General features: G+C 45.1%; 1 protein-coding gene across 1 annotated transcript in view; it reads right to left on the bottom strand.

Moving 5' to 3' along the window:
- The window catches only part of HTR4 (5-hydroxytryptamine receptor 4), a 121479-nt gene extending 94345 nt beyond the window's left edge, over positions 1 to 27134 (bottom strand). The window contains exons 1-2 of the mRNA XM_081134729.1: positions 27038 to 27134; positions 6771 to 6843 (exon numbers count right to left, since the gene is read on the bottom strand). Of these exons, the coding sequence (XP_080990855.1) occupies positions 6771 to 6796 (26 nt within the window). The 5' untranslated portion in view covers positions 6797 to 6843; positions 27038 to 27134. The remainder of the gene's footprint in view (positions 1 to 6770; positions 6844 to 27037) is intronic.
- Between the last annotated feature and the right edge of the window lie 615 nt (positions 27135 to 27749).

Raw genomic sequence — 27749 nt, 5'->3', positions numbered from 1 at the left:
GCGATAAAGCTGAGTATTATTCTCTTTTACATTTCTAAAACAATATAAAAACATCTCCTTGTTAGCGGTGCCCACTCACTTTCTCCTTATATGCTAAGGCAGGTCACAATCTCAAAATCTGAAGAGAAATTCCCTGCAAAACATGTCACTGCCTAAAAGTTGTCCATATTCACCGTTCCGATGAATTTACAAACATCAATGAGCTCTGCTGCAAATCAGTTACATATTGATAAGTCTTTCCAATTTGCACACATGGATTTGAAACTCAGTTGTTTCAAGGCTTTAGGATTTTAGCATTAAAAATTCCAACTCCATCCTCAGGCTTTAGTGAAATATATGCACTGTCACCAGTATTAATAATCAAGCCAAAAGTTAACTCCTTTATTTTAAAAACTGCTCTTTTTCTCTTTGCCAGAACTGGATCATTTCAATTAAGCCTTGTACTCACATTGATTTCCAATTCATTCATTTCTTGATTTCAAGTAATGAACTTCACCGTAGTTCCGTGACAAAATTAAAGCAACTGGGTAATTAATTCAGTCAGCTACTGACCTTTGGTATAGCTTTAATCCATGTCATCGCACATGAACCTCAGGTGACTGCATTTACATCAAGAGTTTGCGTTTCATAAAGTCTTCAACTTTGGGGCCCTGGCTGGGGAGCTCAGTTGGTTAGAGTGTCCTCCCGATACGCCAAGGTTGTGGGTTCGATCCCCGGTCAGGGCACACACAAGAATCAACCAACGAATGTTCCTCTCTCTCTCCCTCCCTCTCCCTTTCTCTCTATAAAATAAATAAAAAGAAAAAATTAAAGTATTCAACTTTTAGTATTTATTCATCTGTTCTGTGTTTTATACAAAAGCTTGCCTTTTGAGCTGCTGTTTAAACTGCCGGGTGGCTCCCCAGGGCGAGGCGTCAAACCCTACCAAAGGGGGAGGCCCAGCAGATTCCCCTCCCTGGAAATGGGGTCCTCCTTGAATTCCTTCCTCCCTTTCCTCTCCCTCCTGTCCTTCCTTCCCTGAAGTGGCTTACAAAAATAAACAATATAGCACAGTGTTAAGAAAGCAATGGAAACGAGATGAAGTGACAGAAGGCGTTGGAAAAATGAAAACGAAGGCAGGTCAGAACCACTGTTGTGAGTGCCTGGAGATCTTTTATTTTTAATCTTCACCTGAGGATATTGCTTTTCAGAGAGAAGTGGGAGAGAGAGAGGGAGAGAGAGACATTGATGTGAGAGAGACACACCCATCGGTGGCCTCCCGCTCATACACCGACCAGCACTGGGGATCGAGCCTGTGACCAAGGTACGTGCCCTTGGCCGGAGTCAAACCCGGGACCCTTCAGTCCGCGGGCCGACACTCTGATCACTGAGCCGAACCAGCCAGGGCTGCGTGGAGAATCTTTTATACATCCCAGTGGTAATTACACGTTTGGCTCTGAGTTTCCCAGAAACCTTAACGAAGAGAGGAAAATGTGATTCATCATTCCTATAAGATGCTTGTTTTGGTTTTTAAATGAGAAACATTAATGAGAAAGCACAACAGTTATTCTGCAGAGGAGAAAAAGATTCTTAAACCAAGGTGTTCTTATTAGAGAGAGGCAGGGTAGCAGGAGAGCGCAAAGAGCCCACGGAGCAAAGAGATGAGTCAGGGTAGGAGGAAGCCACAGGTCAAAAGAAAAGAGATAAAAATAAACATTTTCCCCACTCAGAGCCTGGGGCTATTTTCCTGAGAAATCTTCAAAGAAAGAGTCTGAATATATTTGGACTTTCCTCCACTGACTAACCTCCTACCTGAACCCTGTACATTCTGGAACTAGAAGTTGATACCAAAAAATCTTAGAAAGCAGAGACTTTTTAGCTGTAATAAACAGCAGGCAGGAAAGGACAGGGACCCGGATTGCCTTCAGGGATCACGCTTAAGCCGAGGAAAGCCACCTGCCAGTGGGAAGAATCTGATCTTCAACCAAAACAAAAATAAAAAGCAGGCAGGGGCCATCTCTGAAGTCAGGCAATAAGCCACAGTGGGCAGCGTTGAGGGCTGGGCACAGCCCCGGGGTAAGGCGCCACCAGGCTCACTGCCCAAACGCAGGCCCGTGGGGTCCTACAAAGAGCTCCTGCTGAAAAGTCGCCAAAGCCACTGTTTCCATTTTCCTTTCTCCAGCCCTTCAAAAAAAAAAAAAAGCAGCTGTCTCCTCCAGAGCCCCAACAAGAAGCAAACAGACCAAAAAACGGCATCAGGTGGGTGTCAGATCGTCTGCAAAGAGCTGCCTACTGACTGCTAAGTTTGTGAGACGCTGTTTACCGTAGGAAGGGACTCACCAGGGCCTGATTCACTGCTGGCTTTTCATCCTGAGTCAGTCCGTCCTACATCGACTGCTCGCTACAGCAGATGCCCTGAAGGAAAAATGCTAGTAATGTTTCTCATAATTCTGAAATTGAGCCCCAGTATTTCTTTTTTTTTTTAAGTCCTACCGCAGAGCTCAGAGAGAACGCAGCTCGCTGTATATCTCACTATCGGGGCTCTTTGGTTATTATATCAAATTCTATTTGTGTGAGAGTCCTTTAGCTAAGACCACGGGATCCTTAAGAACAGGCACTTAGGTTAACTTCCTCACGCATAGTTTAGGTGCTTAATGAGCACATAACAAACAGGGAGCAGCATTATTTAAACACCATCGATAAATCCAACTGCTACAAAACAAGGAAAGTTGGACACTGGTCACCTGTCGGCTACCCAGCCTCTAGTGCCCCTTCTTAAAAAGCACCAAAATCTTTGGAGGACTGAACTTTCCTCTGTTGTATGACATCTTCCTGAGTGGGACCTGCCTCCCCTTATGAAAGCTGACCGGCAAGTGGCCACAAGACTTGGCCTGACCATTCAGATGTCACTCCCCAGGCCCCTGCCTCTGGACAGCAAACAGAAAGAGGACCTGCTTGGTCCTTACCCACGATGCAGAAATGTGCTGACCACTGTCCCCGGCCTTGGCCATTGTTCCACTTCCAACCGCAACAAGAACTCGAAAGGTTCTGGTTTATTTGCAAGCCCTGTCCTCCAGCATGTTTTCCTTAATTCTCTGAGCCTGTACATTGTAGCGTCTCCAAAATTACCTTTGAGTCATTTTAGCAAGTTCGTGTCTGCCGCTGTAGCCAAGAGCACCGACAGATATGTAACAGTGAGGGTCAAACTGAACTAACAAAACCCGTTCAGTGAAACCAAATGATCAAAAAAAGAAGTGGCCGGGATGGCCTGACAAAATACTTACATGTTAGACGTTTTATTTGGCTGTAAATGTCAGCGAGAACCTCTCTGTCCCCTGATGCCTGAGAAAAATTGGCTGGAGTCCCTCAATGCTACAGCTCGTCGAAATCTCAAACTTTTGCTCAGATTTCTGAATTTCCCTGGGCATTTGTCTAGTCTTCTGCCCTCCTGTGTCTTCTGGGTGTCCGTTCTGCATTCTCTCGTGTAAATCACATCTACCCAGACAGGCATGTCAGCATCTCACCGGCACACACTCACACACATACACACACACAGTAGGCGGTGTGGTCATCTGACCTTGAGTAGGTCACTGGACCTCTCTGTGCCTTGGTTACCACACGGCGTAAAGCGGATGTAATAATGGCATGTGCCTTGTAGGATTGTTTTAAAAATCGAACGAGACAGTGCATGTTCAGTTCATAGCTCACGATGCCCTCACATGCAGTAAACACCCAACACTCAATTCCTAGCCAAGCTAAAAAGTTTTACTGAAGAGCTGGATCCCGGGAGGGTCAGCAGACCTCTCAGACACATTTGAAACAGAGCAGCAGATAAAGGTGCAACCGGACTACTCCCCGAGCCTCTACAGCCACCCTCGCACTGGGTGCTTCACCCTTTCCAAGCAGAGCCCCGACTCTCCTTCTCTGAGCCTTGTCTCTTCTCCAGCCTTCTTGCTCCCTCCTCCATTCACTCATTTTTCCCATCTTGAAAGCATGTAAAAAAAAAACTCCTCTTTTGTGCCAGGGATTTGGGCCCTTCAGCTCACACTTTATATAGGCATTTTACCAAGTGAAGACATTTTCTTACCAAAAAAAATGAATTTCTGGTTTCTGCTCTTAAAGTAATAAAATTTACTCTATCTATTGATAAACCAGAATATCAGTTTCTAGACCCTGGTCATCTGCATACTACCCTTGTGATATTTTTTGCATTCATTTATTTGTTAATAAATATTTTTTTTAATCTTCACTCGAGGATATTTTTTCCATTGCTTTTCAGAGAGAGTGGAAGGGGGAGAGAGAGAGAGAGAGATCGACGTGAGAGGGACACATTGATTGGTTGCCTCCTGCACGAGCCCTTACCAGGGCCAGGAATCCAACCTGCAACCCAGGTACGTGCCCTTGGCTGGAATCGAACCCAGGACCCTTCGGTCTACAGCCGACACTCTAACCACTGAGCCAAACTGGCTAGGGCTGAATATTTTTAAATTACATAACATTTTCTTTAAATACACTTATTTTTCAATTTTAAATAACTGTATTTTCAAAAGAACCTTGACATCACTATGGTAAGTGTGCAAAATAGTATTACTCATCACAACAAGACAGTTAACCTTAAAATAAATATTCACCTTAAAATAAAAAGATGTTCATATACTACCTAAAATCATTATGTATTACCAGAGATCCATGTATCACAATTTGGTAAATGTGAACCTAAAATACATCCTTGATCATGGACCCCGCCAGAGACCGGACTGAGGGAGGTTCGGGTGGAAAGTCTGCGGCATTTGCATGTTACTAGTATTGTGGGTAGAGACAGGGAGTGGGCAAGGTTGGGCACATGTTAATGGGGTCAGGACAGAAATCCGACAGAGTGGATGGTCCACAGATAAGATTCTGGGGAGGGAATATCATCCTGTATCTTGAGCGATACAAGACAGACAGCGCCCGAGGCAAATGTTCATTTAATTGAATTGTATTCTGCCATTAGAATCCAATGCTGCTATAAATAAATGTTAAAAAGCTACAAAGGTTAGGGACCGTACTATCTGAATTATCCCTAAAGAAGTGCATTTTAACCAACTGGCGCAGTTTGATACAGTGTCTAAAATTAAAACAACCTCATAACATCACCATTCACATTGCTCACTTTGGCCTTTCACTGAACTAAAATCACATGGAGATTCTCTAGATTCCACCCTGCTCTCTCGGGACAAACGGCGTCACAGACTTTTAGGGGAAAATTAAACACATGGCACCAGCCTAAAAATGTGTATTAAAGTCCTACGGCTCTGCACCAGATCAGCGCGCTGGGGAAACAAAGTCCACGATGCTTCTGTTGAGAATGTAAAGTGTGTTATTGCTAAGTAGTCAGAGCCTCTTTGCGCATCAAGGTGCGACAGAACTCAGCCTCATTTGACATACATGCAGTAACATCAAAGACGGGCTGATCAGCAACCCTTTACTAAATACTCACCGTGTGCCGGGGACCATGTGTGAGACACATTCTATCCTTAAGGAATCCCCAAGTTCAGTACACCTGTGGGAGCCCAGTCACATTACACTGGCGTTTCTGTCACAGACACACAGGCACAGTGCCCCCGGTCTATACCCGAACGTGCTTTTCTACAGGTCCCAAGGGAAACAAACACTGTCCTGTGATTATACGAGGAATTTATTTTATTCTATTATTTTATTTTTAAACATGTATTTTTATTTTTTTTAAAAATATATCTTTATTGATTTCAGAGAGAGGAAAGGAGAGGGAGAGAGAGAGACAGAAACATCAATGATGAGAGAGTCACTGATCAAGCCCACAACCCGGGCATGTGCCCTGACCGGGAATTGAACCCCGATCGCCTGGATCCCAGGTCGACGCTCAACCGCTGAGCCACGCCCGGCTGGGCAACATGTATTTTTAGAAATTAATTTCAGAGAGAGGAAGGGAGAGGGAGAGAGAGATAGAAACATCAATGATGAGAGAATCATTGATCGGCTGACTCCTGAACTCCCCCCACTGGGGATCGAGCCCGCAACCCGGGCATGTGCCCTGACTGGGAATCAAACAGTGATCTCCTGGATCCTAGGTCGATGCTCAACCACTGAGCAGCACTGGCTGGCCAGGAATTTATTTTCTTAAAAAGCCTTCCAGCTCTCAGTATCTCCCCCTATTCCTCAGCCTCAAGTGCCAATCCATAACACTTACGCCTTATTGGATACAACTTCCTCGCACTATTGGGTTGTGCCAAATAAAATTGCAGCAAACCTTTAAAGAAATAACTTCCCAGGAGCCATCGTATTATTTGATCTCCAAGGGCAGCAGGAAATTACAGGAAAACAAAACACAAAGCGTTGGGCTTTACATAACTACACCATGCAACCATCACGTCCCATAATCTAATGACCTGGTTGAAAAAAGGAGTGGGCCAATGAGAACTGCTATAAATAGCCATTTAAACATACATTCAAAGTTTAGCTGAACAGATATTACATTATTTTATGCTATTAAATACATCTTCTTTCTTCCTATTACAGAGATGAGTGTCTACTTTCATATAACATATCTCCCATAGTGCAGACGTTAGTATAGGCCTCTGGAAACATTTAGAGCCATATTTACTTATCACTTAAGCAGAAGTGAAAAAAACCCACTTATAATCGAACAGAACCACACTCATGATTCTATAAGAAATGTTGAAGAAAATCCGCATCCATTAGCTTTGTTACAGAGGCCTTGTAGTCCACATGACCATAATTGATAGCACAATATATACAGAAATGCCACGTACCTCACATTAGCGTCCAGTTCGTCCATTACAGGAACTAGGCATGGGTGAGCTGGCCTTCAGTACCCACAGGGTCCTGTAACGCGGCAAGAAATGAAAGTTAGACAATCCGGTGATGTAGGTAAATAAAAGTCCTTGGTAAGGGGGGGAATGCCAAGTGGTCATCGCTTCCTATTTATTAAGACTTTTGTAGAGTATCAGTAAACCATTTAATAAACAATACCACAGCAAAAAGCTATTGGCTCACCGAGGTAGGGCACCGCTGAGTGTTGCAAAAGGGGTTTTTATGTGTGACTGATCTCCTGCAGATTAAAACATACAGGTACTTCTTTTGACTCTGTGTTAATCAGTTTATTTTTTGTTCTTCCTGGAAACAGCTTATTTATATGATCCGCATTAGGACACTAGCTAGTGAAAATAGGTAACTACATTGTTATGATTAAAATAGTACATTACCTAAAATGGTCAGTCCCTTTGTTTCCTATAAAGCTTTTCATATTTTTTAAAACTCGTTTTGAGAGTAATCATGTATCCTTTTGAGAATCTAGTAAGCTCCTGAGAACTTTCTACCCAGAAAAAAAATAGATGGGCACATACATGCACACTTTCTGGGGAGCCCACGTTTCCTTGAGGCCCCTCCATAAACCCCCGGCTAAGATCTCCCAGTGGAAGGGGAGCTGACTTTCAAACTCTCAAAAGTTCCTCCAGCACAGACTCTCAGAAGACCTTACACCCTTTAACAGATGGACACCCACTGATATTCACTAAACCAGCTCTAAACTGTACAGTTTTATTTTTCAGAAGAATTCCTGCTTTTCAACACATTTGCTCCACAACATGATGAATCAGAGAGCATAGAGGCAGAGCCTGGTCTGTTGCTCCTGGGGTTACCCCGAGCAAGTCCCTTTTTCATTCTGAGCTTCATCACCCACTTCTCGAAAATAAGAGATGATCTCTGGGTTCACTTCCAGCTCTGATATTCTATAATTCCATCTGCTGGTTTTCTAATCAAATTGAACCAAGACGAAACTGTAAATCTGTTTATCTACATAACAGAGCCATGAAACTCAGCCTGGGCTCTGGGGTGGACCAAACACACGCCCCCGGCAGCCAAGAAGAGCGCGGCAGACCACCTGGAGCTGGGAGGGTGCAGAGCTCATTGGGTCCTACAGTGTTTGCTCCTTGGAGCCTCTGACACCAACAGAGGCTCCTGTGGGCATTTCTGGGTCTGCAGCAGGGGTGGGGAAGGCTCGGCCTGCAGGTCTCTGAACCCTGACTCTGACCTCAAGTAAAGCAGCTCTGTCAGCTTTTATCTCTTTTACGTTTAAATTTGGAATAAAAGTATTTGCAATACATACGGACAAAGCCCTAGTAATTGAAGTGGCAGGGCTCCCTCCTCCCTCCTCCATCTGAAAGTCATTCCTGAAGTCACATCCCTGGCCATGGCTTAAAATGCCACCTAGTCACTGAAGGTTCCCAAAACAATAGCTCCAGCCTAGGCCTTTCCCAGACCCTTATCGCCTACCTGACATTACAACTTGGATGGCTAAAAAGCATTTCCAGCCGAACTCTTCATGTCCCACTCCCAGCACAAACACCTACTCCTCCCCTGGAGTTCTCCGTGTCAGTACACAGCTCCAGCATTTGCCCAGTGACTGAGACCAAGCTGCCTCTTCTCACACCCTACAACCAAACTATCAGCAAACTCATTCTCTCCACTTTAAAAATGATTCCCTGGCCTGATTTTTCTCACTACCTCCAGAACCAACATCCTGGCCAAAGCAAGCGAGCGTATCTCCCTGCCCTGGGTGACTGCCTCACCCTCCTAATTGGTCTCCTGCTTGCTCCACTGTCATCTCTTCTCCCCACAGTAGCCAGAGTAATATTCTTAAAATTCTAGTGGCTTCTGGTCACACTTAGAAGGAAACGCCAACTCATATCACGGCCAACCAGACCTGACATGATCTGGCCCCAGCTCCTCTCCAATCCCAACTTTAGCCATGGCTGGCCTACCCCCTCACTGCCCTCCAGCACACAGGTCTTGCTACTTTCCCTGACCATGAAAGTAGGCTCTCAGCCCAGCGTTTCTTCACTCACTGTATCTTCTCCCTAGAATGCTACGGTGTAGATCAGTCCCTCAGGTTCTTAGAGACTCTGCTCAACTGTTACTCCCCATGGACATCTTCGTTGGTCATCGAAGTACAATTTCAGACCTCACTTTCTGTAAGTTTCAATCCCCTTCACCCACTCTATTTTATCTTATAGCACACAAGCTACAAATACTCAATTGCTCCTTTATTAGTGATCTGTCTCTCTCACTAGAATGTAAGTTTCGAGAGCATATAGTTATATCTTGATCAATCTTCAGTGTCTAGAAAAATGTCTGATAGATTCGCTTTATATATATTTGTTGAGTCATCTAAGTGGTTAATTCATTTTGCAAATGCAGAAACTGAGGTTTGAGAATTTGTGACTTTCTCACTGGGACGTAATGCACGAACCATCCCAGGGTACAATACTGTAATTTTTTAAAGCAGCGAAAACCATTTCATTTTATTAAGTCACCCTTCACTGAGTGTTAACAAGTGCCAAACACTGTCCCTTTCCCTTCTCTTCCAACCTCTGAGTTTTTATCTCTACTGTTAGATGAAGAGACTAAAGGTCCAAGGGGTTAACTGACCAAACTGGGACTAGAATCCAGGCCTGTGAATTCCAAAACTCAAGCCTTGTCTTGCAATAGTTCTTGTCGTACCAAATTTCCTCCCACAAGAGCAAGGAAATCTGGTAAAAGTGGGCATTTGCTGTAATTGTCTGCTGATCCTCGACTCCCTCTTTCTTAGAAAACAGTGCCTTGATTTTTCTTTGCAGAACTACCCCTTGCATGCTTCAGCCCCCAGCTCCAGTGACGAGCACATGACCAGGACTGGCCGATCAGAACGGTCCATTCCCTGGCCATAATGAATTAGCTCATCTGCTAGACTAGTGAAAACCAGACCTGAGATTTTTGCTAGGAAGAGTCTCTCTCCTCCCTGATGTTGCTAAACTGATGGACTTTCGATTTTAAGTTCTTGGTGGCCACCATTGCCAATGTGTGGGGGAAAGCCTGAGAGGGAAGCTAAGCCAAAGGAAGGAAGAGTTGCAACAGAGAGAATACCAGTGTTCTGATGACATCATTTGAGGCTTAAGTTTCAGCAGTATCTTAAAACAGTTTTATACTTGAATGAACGAACAAATTCTTTTTTTTTCCCTCCATAAGCCAGTTTGACTTGGGTTCCAGCCATTATCTGCAACCAAAAGAGTCCTGCATAATATACTAGAAAATCAATATTGTATTTGTATACAGCTGAGAAAGAAAAAAACTCAAACTAAGGGAAACCAATTAAAAGCTAACTGAAGTTAATCTCACTGAAACATGTTACAACATGGGGAAAACCTTATATATTCATAGTGTGGAAACTGATAAAGGAAATCTCAACTAAAATTGGTGCGAGGAAGGCCTATGGAGGGAGTTCTCATGCCTTGCTCCAAACAGGGAGAGATGGTGTTGTATCTCCAGCAGGAAGATGTATCTACTTTAGTGCCCCTGCGAGACAAAGGGAGATTTTCTTCTTACCCAGCAACAAGCCCAGCCAATGGAAAATGCTGCAGCTCAGCCAATGAAAAGTCGTTATCACCTGAAACTCTTACTTTCCGCCAATAAACTTTTATTTTGCTTTTACTATGACTTCCTTGCCCCGCTCTTCTCTCTTTAAAAGCCTTCTGTTTTGTATTACTCTCTGCTTGCTGGCTGAGATGCTGCCCAATTCATGAATCATTTAATAACACCAATTAGATCTTCAAATTTGCTCAGCTGAGTTCCGTTTTTAACAATAGCAATATACATTGGTATATTTTGCTCATCTAAACCCAATGAGCAAATTTAAAATGATGGCCATGTAGCAAGCCAGTGAGACAGCATGCATTTTGTCAAGAGAGAAACAGTAGCAAAAGAGAAGTTGGTGATTAATACCTATCCTGATTTGATTAATTGCTCGATGTCCACTATTTTCTGCCACGTGCACCAGAGAGAGCTAATCAGAGCCATGATTACAGGAACACCTCTTGTTAGGAAGACTGCATAGAGTGAAAAGGCTTTGCAAGGAACCAATGCTTTTTATCTTGCATACTTCTATTTCTATCTCCTTAACAAAACACTATCTAGTTAACTAAACCAACAGAGAGCATCTCCTATACTCAGGTACAAGCTGTGTTACTTCTAAAAGTTGTCAGTTTGGAATTCATTTAAACCGTGTGTGTGTGTGTGTGTGTTGGTGATAGGCTATATCCAATGTCCTGCTCTAAGGGACAAGAGGTGATACAGCTCTGTGTTGGTTCCCTTCAGAGAAGCAGCCCTAGATAATATTCAGAAAAAGCACATGGCAAGTCCTGGGAATAGAGTGGAGGAGGGAATCAAACGATGTAAAGTACCATGTAAAGTACAAATAAAAGTCTCAGTATCTTTCAAGGCTCGGACAAGCCCAAGCACTGGAATTATTCAAAAGTAAAGATACAGCCACAAACAGCTCCCTCAGATCCTGAAAGCTTCTTCCCCTGGATGAACCCATTCAGACTCTGATCTTTCCTTCAAAAAGTAGAAGGGGAAAAGCCCATTTCATTTATGCCACCCAGTGCTTATTCCGACCCTGTTCTCTAGCTTGTGCATCTAAAGGGCAACCCCAAAAGGTAAGTGCACCCCATCTTCACCTTTGATTCAGAATACTCTGAAAGATGGCTGTGGAGCTGTCATTAATGGTTAACAGAAGGTGTGTAGTTGCATCTCTGTTATAAGAAGCGCGAGCACAGGACTCACCTGTGAATAGTCCCCACCTACTGGACTCAAATACAAATGTAGTTGGTAGAGTGCCGACATCTGCCAACCCGAAGCTGTGTCATAGCCTCAGTTTGCTTTGCTGCACTTTGTGTGTTTTTTCTTTGGTTTCGGCTGCATGCTGGATAGTCATGCAGAACTGTGCATGGGTTGACCACCTGTCTTTGTACAGTATGCCTACATGGGTTAAATTTCTACATCAAAGGGCATATTTCAAGACCTTTGTTTTGGATAAGTGTCAGGAATAACATTACTTGTTATTAATGTAACAAGTAACGTAAGACATTATTTATCTAAATTGCCAAATTGAGGGTGAAAACCTGACATAAAGCAGGATCGCTGGGCAGGGAGTTGCTGGACCTGGGTCACAGCCCAACCCTGCTACTCACTCACTGTTCCTATTCTTAAGCAGCTGTGGGGAGGAAAAATAATTTTTCCTTAACCTTCTAGGTTCTTGGCTGACACCCCTCCCCCCAGTAATAAACGACAGATAAACACGGGAAAGACAAACAAGTTTAACAACACGTATAGCTCCTGTTCACGCGGGAGAGCCCCAGGTCCTAAGTAATGTACAAGTAATTCTCCAAATGGCCCAAGCCACCACCTTAAATAATGTCTCCAGCTAAAGACAAAAGACGACGTTGGGATGGGGGACAGTTATGGGAGGGTCAAGAAAAGCAAGGGAAACAAAGGTAAGGTCCTTACGCAGATTACGTCCTTACTTTCTCCACTGATAATAGTTCCCAGAGTTTGAGAGTCATCCTTCACTTTCTTCATGGTACCAAGAGGGAGACATCCTTATAAATGGAGACTTTCCTTATAAATGTAAATGCTTCTTACAAAGGGTGACTTCTACTCAGTGTTCAGAGCTTTTCCTTTGTCTGCTCTTCCTTAAAAATAATCAGCCTAGAATAACCCTTATGCCAGAGTGGAGAATTCTGCTCCCTCTCACAAGTCTGTTCACCAACCTGGGTCTCAACTTCCCCAACTGTGGAATGGACTCGGCTCGGGGGTGTTGGGCAGGGTGAGCAAAGGAAGAAATTTCAATGACAGCTTCACAGAACTTAAAGGAAATTTCAAACAGGTAAGTTTTTCATCATTGGAGGGGCCTAGCAGCATGGGGGTAGCTGTGTAAGGATGTCTATCTAAATGAGAACTGTGATTTTGGTGACCGCGGGGGCTTCTTCCAATGCTAAAATTGTAGGACTGTGATAGTCCATGTTATTTCTACCTCTTATATCCCCAGAGGGTAAAAATCCAAAGTGTTCTGAATCATTTTCCAGTTTTAAAAACAGATACATGCTCAATTCACATGTACTGTCTCAAACGGCCATGATCGCTGACCTTTCTGAACTAGTGAGACAAAAATAAGAGCAGTGCAATGTGTGATCCGATAAGGCCAGGTATGTGATACGAGTTCAACTTCCCCAAGTTACCTCATCGCTCTAACCCACCACTGGCCACATGCACAAAAACACACAATCTCACTGGGATCAAACACGCAAACAACCCCGAACAGTCTTCCACATCCATGGCGATCAAGGTTTCCTTGTAAACTTCACTGTGAAAGCAACCCTTAGATCATCTGCAAATTTACAACTGTGCAAATTCTCACTAAATGGAAGAAAAAAACTCTTCTCCTGGGCTATTTACTTGGACTTTTCATTTTCTGGAAAATATCTGGCAACTGTAGGGTGCTGTCTCAGCAATTTTTTTGTTACCTCTGTGAAAAATGACATAAATGGAGCCATTTCAAAATGGGGCTGGAGCTTCCACTGCAGAGGAACTGCCTTGTATGTCTTGCTCCTTGAACCTTTAGACTGAACAAGCAAGGGGTTCTACAAAAAGTAACCTCACAGGGTGATCTGATCACAAATTCCTAACTAGGTTGGTCATGATGGGTAGTCACACCCCGGGCATATAACTTCTTTAGTAAAAAGGTTTATCTTTACCTTAAGCGAGTCCTGTCCATTGTTTCTGGACCTCTAGGTTAACACACCTTCAAAATGCCTCTTTTCAGACCCCTCAGGAAAGAAACCACCCTCAAGAGGGCACAAAACCTTAACTATCCAGTAATCCAACCCTAGTTTTACTTCCTCCCACCTTCACGTAATCTTTCTTATGTCCCTTCCTTAATTCTAAATGCATAAAAGAAGCTGCAGACTGTCATTCTAAGAAGCACTTGTCTCAGTCCATCAAGATCTTGCTTCCAGGCATAGCCTATTTGGAGTAAATAAATTTTTATAAAAATTCTCTACAGGTTTCGACATCCTTACCTCAACAAGACTGATTGAACTGGGCCACACCTTCGGACTGGGACAAACCAACATTGTTTTACAATTTTCTATAAAGCCATCACGAAACTGGACATCCTGACCACAAGGATGGATAATTACGGACTCTTTATCTAAAGATAGAACCAGTAACCAGTCGCACAGAGCCAAGAGGAGCTCAGCTTATCAGCACCTATTGGAATTTTTCTTTTTTATGTAATGATTTCTTCCTTTTCTCATAAAACGCCTGCCTTTGCCCTGTAATCGGGACACTACTTGGGTTTCTGCCTGAACCTGTGCTCCCTGAGTTGCAATTCTTTGATACTGAATAAAAGCTTACTGCCCCTCATTCTGGCTTCTTAATTTTAGGTTGATACCTAATCAGTTGATATACATGCTTTAAAAGAATTTCTCTTTGTAAATTAGTCCTGAAAAAAATCATATTATTTATTTAACCAAACATCAAAATGGTAGTGCACAAGTGAAAACATACATATGCCATTTAAAAAAACAAAAGAAAAAGGAAGATCCCGTGTTCCAGGAACTGGACCTTCATTGGCAAGTGTCTCTTTCTATAGCTGGTCATCAAAATGCCAGTGTCGCTAAATCATCTAGAAAGATTTAGTCCTAAATGAAAAGCTTCTAGCCATTTTATTTCCATAACTGAAAATCCATACAGAGGCCAACTCAGTCACACTTAAGGGACCAAGAGGCTGATATGTACAATTAGGATGCAAAGTGGCTTTTAACTGTTTTCAAAATAACAAAGAAAAAGAGAAGATTCCGGAGGTATGTGTTTATAGATTGGCTTTTCTGGGGATTGATGTCTTACTCTAAATTTGGCCTCAGGTTCTTTGAAGAAAGAGACACAGTGCACGATCAGTATCTGACAATGACAGCAGGACCCAGTCTGAAAGCTCTAGTTGATCATTAGAGAAGGAATTAGCCTTGTCTCTGTGTCTCCGAAGGAGAGAGGAGTGTCTCAAGAGTGTGAGACCCACGATGAAGGTCAACCACGAGGAGAGCCGTCCAGTTATTGACCTGTGGGCCTTGGCAAGCAACAAGGTCCCCCTCAGTGGGAGGCTCAGAAAGAAGCGGGGGAGCCAACAGTCACGTCTGAGGGGAGGAAGCAAGTCTGGGAGGATTCCGAGTTCTGGTGACATCCAGGAATGGGGTGACAGCAGAGGCTCTGAAGTTTCAGCCAGCATAAGGATTCCCCCCCCCCCCCGCCTGTTAAAACACAAGGGCTGGCCCCGCCCCCCAGTTTCTGATTCTTGAGGTTCAGAGAGGAGAACGTGCATTTCTAAGAGGTTCCCAGGTATGGCTGGTGCTGCTGGTCTGGGGACCACTCTTGAGGGTACAATGTCATTTGCCGGCGGTGGTTTCCCGACACTGAAGAGAGCAGATGCTATCAGGCAGTGGGTGGATGAAGCACTAAGTACGACCTCATCTTAGGGGTCATTTTCTATTTTAATCAGTTATTTACAATGAAGAAAGGGACTCACATAAGTGTTAGCTTATCTTAGGCACCTTCCTGATATCGGCTAATCTCTGTTTGATAATAAAGAACAGGTCTCATGCTCACAGTCTTTTGTGAGAAACACTATTGTCTACCTGGTGTCACCCCAAGAAGCAGATCTGGGGGGGGGGTTAAATGCATGGTTTATCTGGTAGGAGCAGGTACAGGGGCAGAGGGGGCAATGAAAGGCAGCCAATGAGGGGTGTGTGCTCGAGCCACCGAAGCTTAATCCCGCAGGGGAACACTGAGAAACCGTGGCAAACATATGCCTCAGGATTATCCTGGACAAGTGGGGGGACCTGGGGTGCTGATGCTCCCACGCCTGTCATTCGTTGGTTAAGGACACAGGTTGCCAGGCCCCTCCTGCTGACTGTGCTGTGAGCAGAGCTGACTCCAGGGGGCCGAGGGCCTCCTTCCGAAAGCGGCTCGGGTTCCACACCGGGGTCAGCGTGGCCCACACAGAAATGGTCGGGCATCTGCAGGAGCCGAGAGGAGCAGCGACATCTCTGCTCCGACTCTTCAGCTAAAATCCGAGGCACTGTTTTGCATTTGTTTATCTTCTTTTTCTTGTAGTAGGTACCGGTTTCCACTTCTTTGGAAAATAAAGTTTACTTAAGGGAAACTCGCCAATCTAAAGAAAAGTGCTATGTAGATCATGCTCTTGATGGCACGAGGCGATGGCAAGAATCACAAAGGAAGTGTGCAAATGACTGAAGTTTGGGAAACCCTGCCATTGTGGTTAAGGCAGAAGTTAACACACCTTTTTCTGCAAAGGGCCATTTAGCAAATATTTTAGGCCTGTCAGGGCATAAGGTCACTAGCCGACCTACTCCCCAGTGAGCAAACAGCCACAGACAATACTCGAATGAGATAGCATGGCTGGTTTCCAATAAAATGTATTTATGGACACCGAATTTGAACTTCATATAATTTTCACTTGTCACGAAATATTCTTCTTCTTTTGATATTTTCCTACAATTTAAATATGTAAAAACTTAGCTTCCCTGCCATAGAAAATCAAGCATCTGGTCAAAAAATTTGCCAGCCCCCGATTCAAAGCACAGCCTTGGAATCAGCCCCAGGTCTATCAATTAACAGTATGCCCTTGGACAAATTATTTACTTTTTTGGCCTCAGTGGCCTCATCTGTATAATGGGATAAGCATAATTCTAACCTCACAAGGTTATTGCAAAAACTCAGTGAAAGTGAGTACCCAAAGCAGGTGCCCAGTGAGTTCACAGTATAATGTTGGCCAGCTGTTGTCACAAGTGGTCTCCAGCTGGGCAGTGCCCCAGTCACGGAGGCTGGATGCTTTCCACTCTGCTTCTCCTCGAAGGCAGCTGTGCACCTGGGGGCTGATCCCTGACCTGGGATGTGGCTTTAGAAATCATTCCTCTTCTCTGTAGAGGAGGCCCCTGAAAGCTGAGCCTCCGAATGCCCAACGGATTTTGTCACCACTGATTTCAGAGGTCTGGAATTGGGAGCAGGTCAAACCAAAATTTACATTCCATCTAAATTAAGTCTTCAAAGTTTTGAACCTTGCATAATTCGGCTACAGACAGCAGTGCTTCTCAAACATTAGAACACCCAAAAGTCACAAAACTGCAGATCCGGGCGCCTCACTCAAAGCACCTCTGGATCAGCAGGTCCAGGGGTCTGCATTAACAAATAATGTCCCATTGATTCTGGTACAAATGAGTCTTGGAGAGCAGTTTGGGAACCAGGCAAGAATGGAGTGCAATTCAGCCAGGTGGACGCACCCTTCTGAAACCCTCCTTGGCGGCTTTTCCACAGCTGTGTGAATGCTTCAGCAGCTGGAAGGCCTGGATTCCAGTACTTGCTGAGCATCCAAGGGAAGAGTCTCTGCGAGCGTCTTACCTCTTCTGCCCACACTCTTTTCTCTTTCTTCTGAGCCTCCTGGATCACAAACAGTTTACATAGAGCTCTCTACTTCAGATATCCTGCGCTGATGATCACATCTAACTGAGCACCCCAGGGCAATCTCGCAGGACGTGGGCTATTTACGGCATAGATGGAAATTCTGGAGCAGAGTCTGCAGCTTCACTGGACTAAGAAGATGTTGACCCCAAAAGGCTGCTGCCCACAATCTCTTGATAGTTCCCAAAACAGCCCCCTCAGAAACAAGATAGAACTATACCCCAGATTGCACAGCGACCTGATTAACACACAAGAGGAGGCTCCTGGGGAGGAGGCAGAAGGGGACTAATGACACATTTCTATAACTGGTATGTATTTGTGGCACACATGCCAATTACCAGACTTTTCACATGTGTCACCTCATGTCACCTGCGCATGACGCTATGAAGGAGTACTGCAATTGCCCCCACTTCATGAATGAAGAAACTGAGGCACAGGAAGGAGACACTGTCTGAGGCCATCCCAGAAGTGACTTCGGAGTCCAGACCTTTAACCACTAAGTTATCCCATAAAGGATCCAGATCTCAGTAGTCTCCTCTCTCAAATGTCCCAGTGCAATTTTATTACCTAGATATTCCTGTAGCTCCTCAAAATCTACAGAATGTCTACGGGTACTTGAAAGAGGATACTTTTTCTTTTTCTTTTACCAAGACCAAATTTGCTCTTAGCACCATGTGACCCTGAGTTCCCCATTTCGCTTCTGTGAGCCCCAGGTCTCAAGCTGTTCAATGTGGTTGAGGTACCCAGCCCACCTGTCTTGCAGATCTGCTACTCCTCACAAAGCTCAAATAAGATAGCATATGTGAAAGTCCCGTGAACTTAGGAAACGTTATCTCAAGTGGTAATTTCCCAGCCTGTCATTTCCATAAATTATTTTTAAATGTCGAAATGGAATACAGAGTATATTAGTTTTGTAAAATCATCTATGTCAAAAATCAGATTTCCCAGAGATTTGGGGTAGGTTGTAAAGCTCCAAATCTGCAGATCTTTGTGGAGCAAGGGAAATACTACTTCTAGTTGGAAAGTGGACTATTCATCAATGGGAATTTTAGGAGCTTGAGAATCAAATAACCTGGGGCTGCCCTGCCACTAACTGACCCTGAGTAAGCCTCTTCCCTGCTTGGCAGATAATAAAAAGTAATCCATCTGGGGTGTCAGGCTGCAGTGTTAAATCCCAGTTCAATCACCTCACGGGGTGGTGGCCTTGGGCAAGTCATATCAATCATCTTGGTCTCAGTTTCCCAATTACAAAAATGAAAATAAGAATCCAAATGACTTTGAAACCATCCAAAAATGGACTGATGACTGGATAGAGAGGTCGACAGATAGAAATATGATAAAAAAACAAGTGAGTAAAATGTTCACTGTAGACTTTACCTAGTGAGTATATATGTGTGCTCACTACACGATTCTGTCAACGTCTTTCCTGAAAGGTTTTTTTTTACATTAAAATGTTAGGAAAATAAACCAAAAAATGGCCACAACGTGTTCGTTAGAAGAGTTCGATGAGATACAGAGCTTTCAGCGATGCTCACCGTAAGTGCTTGGCATAAATGGCCAACGGTTACTTACTGTACAGATGGGACAAAAATAATAGATCCCTTCAGCTCTGATGCGGGGAGTCGGGAGTTTGCCAGGTAAGCCAGAGACATGACCTGCATGAGCAGAATGAGAGGCCAGGCCACACGGCGCAGAGACCACATGGACAGAGAGGAGCAAGGACGCAGCCATAGAGGCATCAGAAACCACGAGGTAAGCACAGGCCGAGGCAGGAGGACCGTATGCAAGCGATGCTTAACACGGGGGAGCTTGCGAAGAAAGGCAGGTTACCTTGATTACAGGCCAAATGAATGTGCTTCTCTATCCGCCACCCCTTTGGTAGGAGAAAGCACTGGATTTGGAGTCAAACCTGAGATCAGATCCTGTCTCTGCCATACTAGTTGTGTGACAACGGGAGACTTTCATTCAAGTGTCCGCTCGGGCATCTGTACTGAGAATATCAACAACTACAAAGTGAGCCCCATGGCAATCATGCTTCTGCTATGACCTCTTGGCCATAAATGATTGGGCCAATCAGGTTTCCTTTCTTGAAAATTTGAACCAAAACACAGACTCCTGGGAATGTTGTCATCTTCAGGACAGAGAAATTGGGTAAAGATGATCATGAATTCCTGAAACTGAGTTCTTTGGAAATGGCCTGATGTCTAGTTGCTTGAATCCATAACAAAAGCCCCATTATCTTGTCAATAAATTCCAATTTTTGCTTACGCAAGGCAGTATTGACTTTTATTATGTGTAATAAAAAATACATATTTACTAAGATAATTAACCTTCTAACTAATACAAGAGTTTTTCTAAAGTTTCCAGGCCTTGGTTTTCTCAGTTGTAAAGGAGAAAAACACCTCTTCTCTCAGAAATTGATATAAAAATCAAAGAAGACCAGGTGTATACATAGCAAATAATGAACATTTAAACTGCATCTCAGTTTCAAAACCTCTAGATCTTTCTGAGTAAGTACTTGGAGTCCCTTTGTTTCTGTGGAGGATGTGTGGTCATGCAAAAAGAAACAGATCCTGACAGTCAAGAAGAAGGGCCAGGGGCATGGCTCAGTGATTGAGCATTGATCCATGAACCAGGAGATCACGGTTCGATTCGCAGTCGGTGCACTTGCCCCAGTTTCAGGCTTGATCCCCAGTGGGGGGCGTGCAGGAAGCAGCTGATCAATGACTTTCTCTCATCACTGATCTCTCTCTCTCTCTCTCCCTTTCCCTTCCTCTCTCTGAAATCAATTTAAAAAATCATATTTAAAAAAATATGAAGTCATATTTTTTTTAAAAAAAGAAGAGGACACTTTCCTAAAATCTCTCAAACAAGCATCATCCCGCCTCAGTGTGCCCCATACCTCTCGCTAAGTGGCCCCAGGCCCAGCACTAGCGGCAGCCAGCCTTGGTTCACAGCTTGGCCTCACTGGAGCACCTCCAAGCCCAGCACAAGTAGGTGCCATCTGCAGATCGCTCTGTAGCTCATCCCGGGATGCCCCAGGCAGAACACAGGTGGTTGCTGACCTTGGCCTGCACCTTGTAGGAGGCTCCAGAGCCAGCGCAGCTGGTGGACAGCTTCAGACCACATCGAAGCAACACCCAACCACCTCCACAAGTGACCACAAGTGACACGCTCAAGGGGAGGACTCATGGGCACTAGAGCCCCACTGCACTAAGTCCTGCTCCATGGGGTCAGCCCCTGCACAGCAGATCCTCCACAATCGTCGGTGGTCGCAACCAATCCTTGCAGCTGACTGGCCTGGGGTTAAATCCCTCCCATTGAGTTGCCAACAGCAATCAAGGCTCACCTACAACAGGAGGGTGTACACAGCCCACACAGTGGGGGAGGGCTACACCTGGAGAGCCCAGCTTGGGTGATCGGAGAAGCTGTGTGCTGGACACTACAGAACATCTACTATATAAGGCCACTCTGCCAAGTGCAGGAGATGTAGCAGCTCTACTCAATACATAGAAACAAACACAGGGAGGTGGTCAAAATGAGGAGACAAAACACAGACACACCCAAGAAAAACTTCCCAAATGCAGGAACAGAACAAAACTCCAGAAAAAGAACAAAACAAAATGGAGACAAGCAATGTACTAGATGCAGAGTTCAAAGCACTGGTTATTAGGATGCTCAGTGAACTTAGTGAGAACATCAACAGCATAAAAAAGGACATGGAAACCATAAAAAAGAACCAGCCAGAAATGAAGGCTACACTAACTGAAATGAAGAATAATTTACAGGGAATCAACCATAGAATAGAGGAAGCCAAGGATCAAATCAGCAATTTAGAATATAAGGAAGCAGAAAATACCCAATCAAAACAGCAAAAGGACAAAAAGAATCCATAAAAATGAGGATAGTGTAAGGAGCCTCTGGGACAACTTCAAGAGCACTGACATTCCATCGTGGGAGGGGTGCCAGAAAGAAAGGAGAGAGAACAGGAAATTGAAAACCTATCTGAAAAAACAATGACAGAAAACTTCCCTAACCTGATGAAGGAATTTACATACAAGTCCAGAAATGTAGAGAGTCCCAAACAAGAGGAACCCAAAACGGCCCACATCAAGACACATCCAAATTAAAATGCCAAAGTTTAAAGACAAAGACAGAATCTTAAAAGCAGCAAGAGAAAAACAATTAGTTACCTACAAGGGAGCACCCATACGACTGTCAGCTGATTTCTCAACAGAAACCTTGCAGGCCAGAAGGGAGTGGCAAGAAATATTCAAAGTGATGAAAAGCAAGAACCTACAACCAAGATTACTCTACCCAGCAAAGCCATCATTTAGAACTGAAGGTCAGGTAAAGAGCTTCCCGGACAAGAGAAAGCTAAAGTAGTTCATCACCACCAGACCAGTATTACATGAAATGTTAAAGGGTCTTCTTTAAGAAGAAAACAAGATAAAAAATATGAACAATAAAGTGGCAATAAATACATGTCTATCAACAACTGAATCTAACAAACAAATTAAATGAACAAGAGGAACAGAAACAGACTCATAGATGCAGAGAACATTTTGAAGGTTGTCAGATGGGGGAGGAGGTCTGGGGAGATGGGTGAAAAGGGTGAAGGGATTAAGAAGTACAAATTGGTTAAAAAAATTAATCAGGCTAAAATAATCAATATCTCAAAGAGGCATATTTTGGGCTGACAAATTTTGCTTCCCTTCAAAACAATCCAGTCATAAAAAAATACTGTATGACTCCATTTATATGAAGTATCTAAAACAGTCACATTTATAGAAACAGAAAGTAAAATGGTGGTTGCCAGGGACTGTGGAGAAAGGGAGATTAGCAGTTGTTGTTTCATGGACATAGACTTTTAGTTTTGCAAGATGAAAAAGTTCTGGAGATTGGTTGTACCACATTGTGAATGTACTTGACACAACTCTACACTTAAAAATGGTTAAGATGATAAATTCTATGTTATGTGTATTTTACCACAATTAAATTTTTAAGAGGGTTTTCAGACTAGATGAAAACATAAAAATCCAGCAATAACATGATATGCCACTAGAGAAATGGAAATTAAAGTCATAATATGATACCACTACATGCCTATTAGAATGGCAAAAACCCAGAACACTGATAACAACAAATGCTGTGGAGGGTGTGGAGCAGCAGAAACTCTCATTCATTGCTGGTGGGAATGCAAAATTTTGCAGCCACTTGGGAAGACAGTTTGGCAGTTTATTGCAAAACTAAACATACTCTTCATAGGATACAGCAATTGCACTCCTTGGTATTTACTCAAATTGAAAATAATGTCCACACAAAAACCTCTACATGGACGCCTACAGCAGCTGTTGAATGAACTCAAAAGCAATCTGGAGGCTTTGGCTAGAAACACATGATAGATTCATTCAAGGGTCCTAAGGTCTGCAAACAGCAAACACAACTAGCCCAGAAGTGTTCTAAAGAAGAAAGAAAAGTTAAGAGTTCACAGAGTAAAAGTATAATCTTGAGAATAGTAAATTCTGCATTCCTGGCCCTAGGATGGGTCCAGGACAGTTACCAGTCAGATGTCAGGCAGTTTGATGATGTATGTCAGGTGATCTGGAAGATGAGCACCGGGGAAGATGGGTTGCCAGAACTCAGAAGCAGCCAAGATGTCCTTCAGCAGATAAATGGATAAACCATATAGTACATTCGGACAATAGGCTATTATTCCACACTAAAGTAAATGGGCTATTAAGCCATGAAGAGATGTGGAAAAATCTTAAATGCATACTACTAACTGAAAAAAGCCAGTCTGAAAAGGCTGTTAACTGTATGATCTCAACTATGTGACATCTGGAAAAGGCAAATATCATGAAAACAGTAAAAAGATCAGTGAGTTCCAGGAGTTAGAAAAGAAGGACTGATAAATAGATGAAGAACAGAGGATTTTTAAGGCAGAAATTATTCTGTAGGATACTATAATGATGGTACATGTCATTACACATTTGCCTAAGCACATAGGACACCAAGAGTGAATCCTAATGTAGGCTGTGGACGTAAGAGTGATATTAACGTGTCAGTGTAGGTTCATTGATTGTGAGAAATGTGCCACTGCAGTGCAGGCTGTTGGTGGTAAGGGAGGCTTTGCGTGAGGTATTGGAGCAGGAGGTACATGAGAACTCTGTATTCTGGTAAATTTTACTGTGAAGCTAAATTTCCCAGCTGTAAAAAATAAAATCTATTTTTTAAAAAATGTTTAAAGAGGAGGAGGGGTTGAATGAGTTTAAAATTTGGTTTTAAAAGAAACTTCTTCAGATTAAAATTTTAAAAATTTAATCAGTTACACATAAATGTCTGATTTGGGTTTCTGTGAGGTTTCTTTATGGTGCTAATATTTATTGCTTTGGAAAAAAAGAAATACAAAGCAGCTACATAGGAAACAAAAGCTGGATGGACAGATAACATACCTTTCTTAAGGGGCTGGTTGGAATTTATGGGGCAGTAGACAAGATATTAAAGGACTTTTTATTTGGAGTATCTTGTGATTAATGAGCTATTTTATCTTTCAGATTGAAGTAACAGTGGGAGTGGGCAGAGATACAGAGCATGGAAAGATCTAAGATCAGCATTAATTCAAAGCAGAAACAGCAAAGGTTTTTCTAAAATTCAACGTGAGAGGCAACTGAGAGATGTCAACTAGTTCTTGGCATTTATTGTTTTTCAGTCTTGCTCTATCAATTGTTTCTCATAAATCCAAATGCTCAATTATCTTCAAAATAAGATCTCTTTTCATTTAAAAATAAGCTCAAGTTGTGAGCTTTATTTATTTAGGTCTTAACCATGTGGTTCTCAAACTTTGGTCCCTGGACCAGCAGCATTAGCATCACCTGAGAATCTGTTAGAAATATAAGTTCTAAGACCGAACCCAGAAGCGTTGAGTCAGAAACTCTGGAGGTGGGGACCAGCAGTGTGTGCCTATTTCCTTTCCCAAAAGACACAAGGAATTTTTGAAAAAGATGGTTAGATATTAGAAGGTAACCCTAAGGCTTTAGGAGAGATGTTTCTTTTCTTAAATTTTATTTTTTTTATTATTGACACTGTTACAGATGTCCCCTATCACCCTCTTTATCTCCCTTCACCCAGCCTTTGCCACATTGTTGTCAGTGTTCATGTGCATATATTCATATATGTTCTTTGGCTAATCTCTTGCTAAAACAAAGAACATCAATAACAATTAAAGATTTCTAAAACTGGAAGAACCCTTAGAAATGATCTAGCAACTAGGTTTGGGTTTTGTTTGTTTGTTTGTTTGTTAATTCTCAGGAAGGATATTTTTTCCATTGATTTTTAGAGAGAGTGGAAGGGAGGGAAGGGGGGAGAAAGAGAGAGCCGGAGAGAGAGAGAAACATCGATGTGAGAGAGACACATCAATTGGTTGCCTCCAAGCTCTCCCCGACGCAACCCAGGTACGGGAAACCAAGACCCTTCAGCGTGTTGGCCGATGCTCCACCCACTGAGCCACACAGGCCAGGGCTAGCAACTAGGTTTGAGTTGAAATCCTTCATCACATTTCACAAATGAAGAAACTGAGCTTTAGAAAGGCCGAGAGACTTCACCTAGGTCACAGAATGCTACAACCATCAAAAGGTGCAGATTCTTCCCAAATATGTATTTAACTTATTAGTCAGACGGTGACAATATCAGGGATCTCCTCTTTGTGCATTTGCTTTGCATGTTTTCCAACCACCACAGTCTATCTCTGTTCCTATTTCTGGAAATCCCTGAATATAGGTTTCACCTGATAAGGTGGTGGCAGCAGGAACTTTAATATATATATATACACACACACATACATACATATATATATATATTCACCCTAGCTGGTTTGGCTGGGTTGCAGGCTGGACCCCAGCCCCGGTCGGGGCACGGGTGGGAGGCATCCAATCAATCAGTGATTCTCACATTGATGATTCTCTCTCTCTTTCCCTTCCCCTCTCTCTGAAAAGCAATGGAAAAAACACCCTCTGGTAAGGATTGAAAGAAAAAAAAAATTCAAGAGATACTGAGGGAAAAAAAATAAAACCTGCCTATTAAACTGTGATGTCTCCTGACGAAAGGAGAGGAGAAATTAAAAGGTGCCCAGTTCCCAGTGAGGTGACGTGAGGAGGCCGGTGGTTCAACAGCGGACGGGGGAACAGGAGGGACTTTGGGGCAGTAGGTTGCTGGGGCTGGGTTTCAGGTGCTGCTCTGTGGGGAGGAAGATGAGGGGATGAGCAGTGTCAGGAAGGCCCAGCGAGACTCAAGTAGAATAAAACACCTTTAATTTGTGGGTTAGGAGGCAGTTGTGGCCCCCAGAAGGACAGGCTTCAGGAGTAAGATCCAGATAACTCAGAGATTCCAAAAGCCTCGCCTCCCCTTGGGCCCGGGGACCTCCGGAGGCTCCTGCTAGCTCTGATGTGATGCAGTTAAATGACGGCCCGCTCAGCTGCCTAATAAAATTTATAATAAAGATGTTTCCCGTGGAGGGAAATGATGCAAACACGAGAGAGAATTAATTTAGGGTTAGGGCGCATGAGAAAAATACAGATAAGATTAAAAGATGACTGGAGAACGCTGAACAAACCCTCGTTGCTCTTTAATATTTTCCCCACACTCATCACTTTCTAGAACTCGCGAGCTCCAAGCGTCGCGCAGCTTGTCCTGACTTGTTCCTTGGGTCTAGGGCACCACATCCATCACCGGTGTCCTTTTCATTCAACACCTGCGCTCCCGGGCAGCACACATCACGGATGCTGAAGCTCCACACAGGGGACCCGGCAAGCACCCCCCCCCAGGGTCACCCACAGCTTTATGACCTGGGGGGTCGCCCCAGCCACATCAAGACAAAGAGGCCAAACTTGCCTGTGTCTCTCCATCACAAGGCGCCTTGGGCTCATGCCAAATCTGCGCCCCAAGGAACATTTTTGTGCATTTTAATGAGACTAAAAGAAACACCAAGCCCACATTTTTCCTGAACACCGGTGTCTAGGAAGAGGAGCGGGTCCCCCGACTCCCCCCCTCTGCCGGCCCCCGCTCGCAGGCAGCCGGCAGCACCGTCTGCACTCGGGGATGAGCCCAGGGGAAACGCGCCCTAAACTGGGCTAGGATTCTGCCAATGACAACTGCAGGACGCCTCCATGCAGCAGCGCCCACACAGTCGGGCCACTCACACAGCCCGCAGACTCTCAGGACATGCGTGTCACACGCACCCGCACAGTTGGGGTGCCTCTCTCCTTACGCACCCAGGACCACGCACAGCCCACACGCCTCGGGTTCCACACGCTATGGATGCCCAGCCCGTGTCCCCCCCTCTCCCTCCCTCTGCCCCCCTTCATTCACACACACCCTTACACACACAGCTCCCGGAGTCAGGGAGCACACAAGCAGTTCCACCGGTCCTCACGCACGGGAGCGCCGGCACGGCCCCGCCCGGCAGGGTCCCACGTTGGCGGCTGCAGGGGGTCCGCGCCCGCAGCCAGCCCCCTGCCCCCGAGCGGCCGCGCAGCCCAGCAGCCCTGCGGCACAGCCCGGCTCTGGGGTCCGGGCCCCCGAGCCCCGCGCCGGCCGCGCCTCCCCGCCCCCGCCGCGTCCCCACCGGCGCACGTGGGCTCCCGGCTCCCGACCCCCGCGCCCCGGCCGCACGTACCCGCTGCCCGAGGCGACGGAGCGAGGCGCCCTGGCCGACCCGAGCGGCCACCCAGCCGCCGAGCCGAGCTGCCGCCGCCGCCGCTGCCGCCGCCGCCGCCGCCGCCGCGCTCCCGGCGCCGCTGCGCCCTCCCCGCCGCCCCCTCGGGTGCCGGCTCCAGGCTCCAGCCCCCGCGCGGCGAGGCCGCCCGGCTCCGGCGCGGCCCGGGCTGCGCGCGGCACGACCCCCGCCCCGGCCGGCCCGGCCTGGCCCGGGGGACCCGACTGCGCGCAGCCCGTGCGCCCCGGCTCCGGCCCCACCGGGGGCGCGCGCACGCGGCGGTGGGCGCCGTGCGGGCGGGAAGGACCCCCCCTCTCACCCCTGGGGCTGGCCGGCCTGCGTCTTCCCGGAGCGAGCGCCGTCCCGGGCTCGCTGCTGGCTCCTGGGTGACCTTGGGCAAGTTGGTTACCCTCTCTGAGTTCCCATTTCCTCTACTGTAAGATAAATACGAAAGTTGAAAGCGCGCGCTCGGCGCCCGCGCCAGGGGAACCCTACCCCCGCAGAGCTCACTTCCTTCTGCTCTGGCTGCCGGCACGGTCACTGGGGAGCAGGGTTCAGAGTGAGCTCCCTTGTCCCTTACGTGCAAGGCTCCCCAGTTTTCCCGAGGCAATGTTTCAGTACCCCGATGTCTTCCTAGGTGACCCCGCCAAAATCTGCTAGTTCACAGTTTGCT

The sequence above is a fragment of the Miniopterus schreibersii genome (genome assembly GCF_964146895.1).
Source record: "Miniopterus schreibersii genome assembly, chromosome: 4".
Classification (NCBI taxonomy): Eukaryota; Metazoa; Chordata; class Mammalia; order Chiroptera; family Miniopteridae; genus Miniopterus; species Miniopterus schreibersii.
The sequence above is the reverse complement of the archived record's forward strand: the minus strand, read 5'-3'. Positions and strand labels throughout refer to the sequence as shown.